The following is an 8,950-nucleotide window of genomic DNA, read 5'->3' as shown; positions in this document are numbered from 1 at the left end:
GACAACCTGAAAGGCCCATTCCGACCATGAGATTTTTCTCTTTGTCCCCTTTTCACGAAAGCGTGCAGTGATGCACACGGCAGCTTCTAGTCCAATGACCAAGAGTATTTACACTAGGCGCGCTTCATACTTTCCTCCCCGATTTACAGCAGCAGAAGGGAATGCTTAATCATCGATCACAAATTTCTTACCGAGCTGTAATAATTTTCCGTTTTCCGAAGAACTTACGTGACCTTATCATTGCCAATGAACTGTTCTAACCTGGGATGGGGTGGTGGATTTGATCTTCCGATCCGCAGTTTCCGCTTACAAAATCCGGGGGGAATGACAGTGTTCACGGCTTCAGCAGAGGAGCCTGCCGAGCGCGAGCCCGACGCCGGCGATGCCGACGCAGACCGCGAGCGCGACCCACCACGCGGCCACCCCGCCGCCGCCGCCGCGCGGCGCGTCGCCGTCCGGGCCCGGGTCCGCGCCGCGGGGGCGCGCGCCGCCGCCTTTGAGCAGGGAGTTCTCGGCCTCCAGCATCATGACCCAGCGGCGGTGCGCGGAGAGCGCCACCGAGTCCCGCACCAGCAGCGCCGCGAGCTCCCCGTTGCTGGCCCCCGCGGCCGCCAGCTTCTCCTCCGCCTCCCGCGCGCGCGACTGCGACAGGCGCAGCGCGCTCAGCAGGCTGTCGTTGTTCCCCCCGCCGCCGCCGTCGCCCACGACGGCGTCGCCCTTCTGCTGGTCCGCTCCCGCCGCGCTCTCCAACCTGTTTTTTTCCCCCAAACACGGCGCCGTGCTGAGTTCTGAATCCCGAGCAGAGCAATGCAATCCCCGACGGGGTTCCTCTCCTCGCGGCGAGGAAGTAAAGCAGGGGACGACGCGCGCTCGCTCACCTCTGCAGGGTCGGGACGGGGCCGAAGAGCTTGGCGGGAGGAGGGAGGTCGCAGTTCTGGAGCAGATCGGCGGTGAAAGGCCGCCGCCGCTGCGGCGGCGGCCCGGCGCCCGGCGCCGCGGCGGCCATCAGCATCATCTCCCGCTCGAAGTCGTACTGGCGCTCCAGCTCCCACTCCAGCCCGACGCCGCCGCCGCCGGGCGCGCCCTTCTTCCCCCTCTCGTTCGCCGCCGCCTCCACCTCCATCGTCTCGGAGCGGTTTGAGGGGTGGGGGGTCGGTCTCTGGCTTTGGTCGGGGCGCGGGCGGTTTGGTGAGGCCGGAGGGAGAGGTTGCTTCGGGCGTGGCGCACGGAACGGAGCCTTCCGCGAGGAAGGAACCGAGAGTCTGAAACCGTGGGCGCCACGGACAAGGTCTTTTGTGTGGGTTGCTTGCGTTGCGTGCTTGGTGATTGCCTTGCCTCGCCCGATGATGGCTCGCCGGCGGGGGGGTTGCTCGGCCTGGCACGGAAGGACCCCGGATTCGACCAGGCCCAGCTACCCTTTCTCGTCCGTGCCGTCGCGTGTCCAGGTTTATGTTACCGACCGGTGGCCAAACCGGCGGGGTCCTGGTATATCAGACTGGTTTGGCCGGAAACAGGTCTAAATTGGTCAAAGTCAAATTTGAATTTAAAATTCTCTGTGCAAACTGTTTGTACCGGTTTACCGGCCGGTTTGACTGGTAACTCGTCAAATTCAATTTTTTTTCTTTTTTGGTTTAAATTCAAATGCCCGCAAAGTATACTAAATGAATGTTTGTATAATATATTTTAGCCTAAATGAACCCGCTAACTCTCTTTTGTACTATTTTTATATTGTATTTGTATACTTCTGTATGCACGTTTTTTTGTTTAACTTCAAATTCCCGTAAACTATACTAAATGAATGATTTTTTGAGAAAATTTGACACCATTAAATTCGTCGCACCTTGAAGTATTTTTAGGAATTTTTTTAAAAAAAATTGAATTCAAATTTGAATTTTAAATTTGGGCTGGTTTGATACCAGCCCTGACCGGTAACCGATTTACCGGTCAAACCGGACCGGTTCCCAACGGTTTGTGAACCCTGGGCGTGTCGCGTGCTCGCGTCCGCCGGGTGCCGAGAGGCCGGACGTCACCGCAGGTCTCTCTGCGAGCTCGCGGGCCGCGCTTCCCGCCGCTAGGCCGGCGGGGCCTCGTCGGATCCCGACGGTCGCAGGGGTCGGTAGGTACGGCGGTTGAAAAATGGAGGGCGGCGGATGAATCTCGGAGCGACTATCTGTAACTGCCGTAACGCATGGATTTTTCTCATTTTCATGCGTTTGCGTTGCCGTTTCTCTATGTGCGGGTTTGTCGTTCCAGAATATCGGGTCAACCAAAATAGATATCGGCATCGCATGAATGACTATAGCTGACAGATTCTGATGAAGAATAAAAAGAATAAATGTGATTTGTCAACTCAAATAAACATATTCCCTCCGTTCAAATTTATTTTTGCAACTTTTGCTTCCGGAGGAGTCCAATAATTTCAAATTTAATCAAATTTATATGTAGTATTAACATTTATATTGTAAATAAGTATCATTGTGTTAGATATAAATATTAATAATTTAATCAAATTTAAAAGTATTTGACTTATCGCGAGAGTTGCATTTCTTTTGGGGCGGAGGGAGTAGGAGGGGTTTGAAGACAAACAAATATCTGGTTTAACAAGTCAGTGAAGGAGCTCCTCAGACTCATCCACGCGGATGGCACCGTCTAGTTCGAGCCTGGGCATTTTAACCCTTCCTTTCATGGCCCCTCACTAAATTATGAGCCTAATCCCCAAACCCTTCAATCCCACTAACCGGGAAGAACAGTATTTCTGACCGGCCAAATTTCTATCTGGTATGTTCCAAACGGAACATTTCATCACAGACAAAAACTGCAGTCAAGTACGTCAGCCGTTTGCGTGATATTTGCGTGCTCCCAGCATTCCTGACCTCCAAATGTTACAGATATCAACCGGAGAACTTACAGAGCACGTATTTCAAAATTGATGAGCCCTGACCCTGAACCAGCAAAACGGAGTGACAATACGGCATCCCTGCGAGAAAGAAGTTACTCATGTAGCGCTGGCCATATTTATGATAGGGGCTGTAGTCATAATTTTATATAATGATGCCGTAATCAACATGATTCTGTTAGGTTATATCATGAAAGACTAACCAGTAGTGGACAAAATAGCTGTAGGTTCGGCAGAAATAAACAGACAAGTAATCAATATTGACATGTTAAGGAGGTTGTTCCATTTCTCACATGAAATACAGTTTCCAAACTTGGTAAACGAATATGTACATGGAATAAATAGAGCTAAATAAAACAAAGGATATAACTATTGCTGAAAAGAAATACCATGGGTCAGAATATATAACCACAGATCAATTCATTTCACTTTTCTTGATTCTCTGAAAGGTTAGTGTTTAGCTATCACTCTGCTCAGATGATTCCACCTCGGACACCTCTTCCTTTGGGACAGAAGATTCATTCTTCTTAGCACTTTCTTCTTTGAACATCACATTAATGGGCCGTCCCATCAAATTCTACAATCATAATCATAGGTCAGATGCAACAACAACTGCTATGGGGTAGAATTTTAATAACAATACACACGTGTATGTGGTACAATCGGTTAATATTTACCTGTCCATTTAAAGTAGATATGGCAGCCTCTGCATCCTCTTTCGAAGAAAAAGAAACAAATGCATAACCAGCGGATCGCCTTGGTGTAGTGGTATGAAAGATAACTTCAGCTGATAGGACACCTGGGGTCGAGGCAAATAATTCACGAAGGTGCCGATTTCTAACTCTCCATGTCAAATTTCCGACAAACAGAATGTACTTTTCCGTGCTATCTGATACCACAACAGGTTGCTTAACTTGCTTAGGTTGCTTCTTTCTAGGTTGCGCAAAGTCCACCTTGATTTTTCTATCATTTAAAGTCTACATCAAAATGACGATTGAAAGGGAAATAAACAATGATGTAAGTAAGCAATGTGAGTCTGAGAGTGAGATACAATTTAGGTGATACTTAAACTTACAGTTGAATTGAGATTGTTGAGAGCTGCAGAAGCCTCCTCTTCTGAACCCATCGTTACAAATGCCAACCCTCTGTTTTTACTGGCATTGTACATTGAAAGCTAGGAAATCAAATAAGAAAAAATAATCACTAACAGTGCCACTGCTGTCTTTGTATAGAATTTTCACCTATTGTGAAATGGGTTGATGAGCGGCCATGAAAAGCTTATTAGAATAGAGATGTGGTACTACTTTGATATGGGCTGAGGCGTCCACAACATAGTAAATAAAAATCAGTTTTAACAACAGAATATTTCCTCCTTCAAAACAATATAACATTAGTTTTCAGCATGGGAACAAAGTCATGTCAGCCATTTTCACAGAACATAACTCAAATTCCTGGATGTTCAGTTCAGCTCCTATGCCACACACTGACCCATTCACAACAGCATATTTTCTCCTAAGTAATTCAGTCATTGTTTCACGAGCAGTAGAAAGTAATATGATAGCACAAAACCCTGATTCACAGCATCCAAATACAAGGCATTGAAATCATATAAGACTAACCCAAATTTTTTTTTAACAAAATATAACTAGCTCCAATGTTAATAAAGGGAAGGGCACCTTGCAAGTGATTAAGCTCTGCACATTTTAATAGCAGAATTCTAAACTAGCCGTCAGCCCGTCATGTTTGTACTTTGCAGCCAGATACGCACAAGCATAGAAAGAGGTTTCCTTCAGATTCTAAGCCTTTCAATAATTATATTGCACGTACTTGAGCACAGCAAAAGTGGACCGTGAGGCCCATGACACACCAAATGCATTTCAGTTTTTTCATCAAGCCATGTTGTCTTTCTGTTTAATTTCTACATGAGTTGAGCAACTGCAAACTACTCCAAGAATTTCAATGTGGCAGCCACAGCTTTCGACAGCATCCACTGTCTAACAGGATTACTTCTACCACTGTTACAGAGCTATTATTAAGAGGCCAAAACTCGCAAACTGCATTGTATTCCCCCCTCTTTTTTACTTGGAACAGAGAAGGGAGAGAGGGGACCGAAGCAGATGTCTACCTCAACGCCGACGACGGAGCCGTGCTTCTCGAAGAGCGCGCGCATGTCATCGGCCGTGCAGTCCCACGGGATGTTCTGCGCGACGAGCCGCGTCCTCGGCTCCACTTTCTCCTCCGCCACCGCCTCCGGGGCCGGGGCCGCGGGGGCACTAGCGGCCGCGCGGGCAGCGAAAGTGAAGGCGGCGCGGTGACCGCGGGAGCAGGCAGCGAAGGAGACGTGGCGCGTGGGGAAGCGCAGGCCAAGCGGGGGCTGGCTCTGGCAGGCGGGGGGCGCGGGGAGGAGGCGGGCGAGGGGGAGCGCCATGGCGAGAGCTCGCGACGCTGAGGGGCTGAGGGCGGCGAAGATATCCGTGTCCGTGGCGCGGGCTAGCTGGGTTTTATCCGCCACGGCAAAATATCCCAGCTCGTCGCCAAGCCGACGCCGAAAACGTTAGCGGCCAGCGCCCCGGCCAAGTGCCTGCCCGTGTCGCCGAACGTTTCGGTGACACCGACACGAACACTGCTGACTGGGAAGCCCTGTGTGTGTGTGTGTTTTGATAGTAGGAAGCCCTGGGTTTTGGTGGTCTGCATATTGTTGAGGCAGTGTGTACAGAAGAACAAAAATGCAGTACAAGTTTCTAGAAGGCTGATTTACAGCTCAGAGAATCAGTAAATGTTCACGGGCCAGTATGTATTTATTTACGTAATGATTTGATAGCATACCAATAATTCACGAATATTCATCTAGTTCCACATCTGAACTGTCTTCAGTTCTCCACGGCTTCATCTACGAGCACCCCGCACACAATCTTCACACCCTACTATGATGGTGGCCGGGTGCAATTCATACAACATCATGCATATGTACAAGCATTGCTTCAAATGAGAGGAGAGGAGAAAAAACAACAGTACACACGCTATGCACATTGAGGAGCACTCCTAACAGACCACTGATCACTTCTGTGCGTTGACGCCACTGTCGGACGTTGCGCCCTGATCGAGTTCGTTTTCAAGCTCCTCGATGACAGGCTCCACAGCAGCGTCAATCTCATCGCTGACCTTGTCGATCTGTACAGGTGAGGAGAACCATAAGATGTTAATACCTTTGTAACAGGTTAACTTTCACCAGACATCTAAAACAAGGAAGATATTTCGTGCTCTATTGTAGTTGTCCTTTTTCTAACCAAGTTGGTTGACAGATCTCCCAATCCTTAGTTCCAAATTTATGTTACTGTCGAATGTTGCCCACAAAATTTCTATTTAAAGGTTCCCTTAATAAAATCCTACTTTCTTTTTTCTAGATGCCCTGCAAACCTAGGGTATTCTCTTGTTGCTTTACAAAACTTCTCATAAACTTATTATATCATAGGAAAAATGTTTGAAGTGTTACTCCTCCTGCAGCACCAAGCAGGCAAGAAATCTTTCAACTTCCAAATGTTTTCTCATAAAATTCCATACTAGCACCACCATAAATATTGAAACTGATCACTGATTTCAGCTCCCCACAAGAAACAACTAAACTCCTACAGAGCAAACCTTCAGCCCGACAGTGACCAGTCTAAGAGTGTCAGAAGGTACTTCAACCAAAACAGTCAAGTGAGTTTTGAATGAATGGGATCCGAAATGGTCAGAAATTGCTTAAGATATAAGGAAATCTATCCTCTCCAAAAGAAACAGCATCAAACAGTTCCCAGTACTCATTGTTACTCTGCATACATGAAAAACTCTGTTTCGGGATTACAACATATATTAGCTAGCAAATTTCTGCTCTCCAAAAGAAACTATTAAAATACTAATCATTCATGCTTCAGGAGTTAAAAAGTTAAACTTATGATCAAGTAGGGTAAAATACCCACACATACACATATTAGCTAGCAGCTTGGCATACATCAAAATTCTAGAACAAGCACAATGTTGTCTTTTGTTCAATTGGTAATTTGCAATGATACAATTTCTAAAATAAGATTATCTGTCTTATGCAGCTGCAATATGGAAACAACTAATAATTATAGGATGAGAGTATCGAACAATCTACAAGAATATAAGAAGCAGAAACAAACCTTCTCAGCAACTGCTTCAACCTTCTCCGCATCAGCATCCACTACCTCAGCAATGTGCTCAACCTCCTCCACTGCTTTCTGCAGAGACCCATCTTCAGGAAGCTGCTTGGCCACATTTGCAGCTAGCTTCTCTGTTGCCTCGGCTACATGCTCCACAACCTCTACAGAATTCTCCACAAACTCCACTGTCTCCTCTGGCATGAAATTAAGTCACAGCAACATGAATCTCCAAACTTATTGACAAGCTTAAGGATTTGCAAGTACTTGGTACAGAACTACAGATTCATTCAATGAGTATACTCAGGTCATATGCAGAACTAGGAATTTGTTTCCTCACAGATTATATGAAAGAATATTATAAACGAGACAGGACAGAGAATAACCAGTATTAAGTTGATCTTATATTCTTATGTACCTTCAAGCTGCCTAACTCTGTTGTAGAATGGAACGACCGTGTACACCACGCCTCCAATAACCCACCGTACCCTTGGAGAACAAAAACACCGAATGCACATGAAAAAATTAAACCGAAGGAAATTGGTAACAATTCACAGTAATCGGACCAACAGCGGAACAACCACGCACTCGCGTACCAGCTAGGAATCGTGGAAGAGCCTAGACGCTGACCGCCACTGACGGCGGCGGCGGCCAAATCTGCCGAAACGATATCCGAGTTCTTAAGGACAACCCAGCTGCGCAGAATCACAGCCGCATCAACAAAAACATGCGCTAATTCGCTAGGGAAGTCAGGTACCGGGCTAAACGGGGCACGCAAGCAATTACCCCGAGTCGATGTCACTCAAATCGGCAGCATCCACAGCAGGGTTCTCCGCCTTCCTGCATCAAGACCAGGAACACCAAAAATCACAAAACTACGCTCCAAATCCCTAGTTCCTTGGGTGTCAATCGGGCAAAACAAAACAAACAAGCGAAGCAAGGAAACCACTCTCGCCTCTGGTCTTCCTGGGCAGCCGGGGCGGGGCTGGGGCCGATCGGCTGCATGGTGAGGGTCGCCATGGATGGATGGAGCGGAGCGATGGGGATCGATTTGGGGGAAGCTGGTGAGGAGAGGCTGGGTTGGATTGAGATTGGTGGAGGGGGAGAAGACTCGTATTACAATCGATCATAAAAATCAGAGAGGAGGTTTGTGTGGCCCGCACGGCGCTCGCGAAGGTGTCGTGCTTAATCACCCAACGATCTGGGACGCTTAAACCTGATCGGACGGCTCTGGCCAGCTGGTTATCCAATTTTTCTTTTTTATTACTTTAACGGTACTACTTCTCAGCACCCCTCCAGAATCTTTAGACCTTGTAAGATTGATCTGCGTGCATGGAATACAAAGGAAAACAAAACCATAGGTAGGGCGATGCAGCTCAAAGCAAATGCAATTGCCTGACAGAGGATTTAGCAGCAAAGGCCGACACACAAAAGCGGAGTGGACTTGATCACTAATTTCCTTTTTTTAACCCTTTTAAGCAGGCTGCTCCAGTAATCGTAATAGATTGTCATCTCCGGCAAAGTTACCATGGTGTCTTGGTCTGATGCGAGCACATCAGTTTCAGTTTAAGCACAGAAGGTGGAACATTGTACGCCCTTTTCAGAGCCTTTTATTCGAATCGTTGGTCCTCGCCCTTTTCACAGCCTTTTATTCGAATCCTTGCTCCTTGAGATTGACTTGCATGCATGGGGTAGAGCAAATAAACATAACTGAAGTATGGCAGTGTGGCGGGAAGCACCTAACTAAAAAAGAACTCGAAGGATGGATTGATGCCGAAAAAGATGAGTAGAAATTGGAATTCTTCCAGTATCCTCGAGCAGGTTGAACCACCGCAACCCTCTGTTGCTACGGATGACAATGGGTACCCAAAATCTGATATGTTTTTACTCTTTT

At 47.3% G+C, this 8,950-nt stretch overlaps 3 protein-coding genes and 1 long non-coding RNA gene across 4 annotated transcripts; all 4 read right to left on the bottom strand.

Annotated features, from left to right (window-relative positions):
* Positions 1–1,352, bottom strand: LOC120712675. Its single transcript, XM_039998515.1, has 2 exons — positions 879–1,352; positions 1–751 (listed from the first exon to the last, which is right to left on the bottom strand). Exons 1-2 carry the CDS (start codon positions 1,121–1,123, stop codon positions 343–345), a joined length of 654 nt encoding a protein of 217 aa, XP_039854449.1. The 5' UTR covers positions 1,124–1,352; the 3' UTR covers positions 1–342.
* Positions 1,353–2,518: 1,166 nt separating this feature from the next.
* On the bottom strand, positions 2,519–5,426 carry LOC120712672 (28 kDa ribonucleoprotein, chloroplastic-like). The gene is made up of 5 exons (XM_039998513.1): positions 5,022–5,426; positions 3,972–4,070; positions 3,574–3,873; positions 3,286–3,473; positions 2,519–2,977 (listed from the first exon to the last, which is right to left on the bottom strand). Exons 1-4 carry the CDS (start codon positions 5,322–5,324, stop codon positions 3,354–3,356), a joined length of 822 nt encoding a protein of 273 aa, XP_039854447.1. The 5' UTR covers positions 5,325–5,426; the 3' UTR covers positions 2,519–2,977; positions 3,286–3,353.
* On the bottom strand, positions 4,384–5,015 carry LOC120712674. Its single transcript, XR_005690976.1, has 2 exons — positions 4,764–5,015; positions 4,384–4,698 (listed from the first exon to the last, which is right to left on the bottom strand). It is a non-coding gene; the product is annotated as an uncharacterized LOC120712674 (long non-coding RNA).
* Positions 5,427–5,665: 239 nt separating the features above from the next.
* LOC120712673 lies at positions 5,666–8,208 on the bottom strand. The gene is made up of 6 exons (XM_039998514.1): positions 8,012–8,208; positions 7,843–7,896; positions 7,653–7,751; positions 7,475–7,545; positions 7,060–7,253; positions 5,666–6,067 (listed from the first exon to the last, which is right to left on the bottom strand). Exons 1-6 carry the CDS (start codon positions 8,074–8,076, stop codon positions 5,954–5,956), a joined length of 597 nt encoding a protein of 198 aa, XP_039854448.1. The 5' UTR covers positions 8,077–8,208; the 3' UTR covers positions 5,666–5,953.
* Between the last annotated feature and the right edge of the window lie 742 nt (positions 8,209–8,950).

Source organism: Panicum virgatum, chromosome 6K (genome assembly GCF_016808335.1).
Source record: "Panicum virgatum strain AP13 chromosome 6K, P.virgatum_v5, whole genome shotgun sequence".
NCBI lineage: Eukaryota > Viridiplantae > Streptophyta > Magnoliopsida > Poales > Poaceae > Panicum > Panicum virgatum.
The sequence above is the reverse complement of the archived record's forward strand: the minus strand, read 5'-3'. Positions and strand labels throughout refer to the sequence as shown.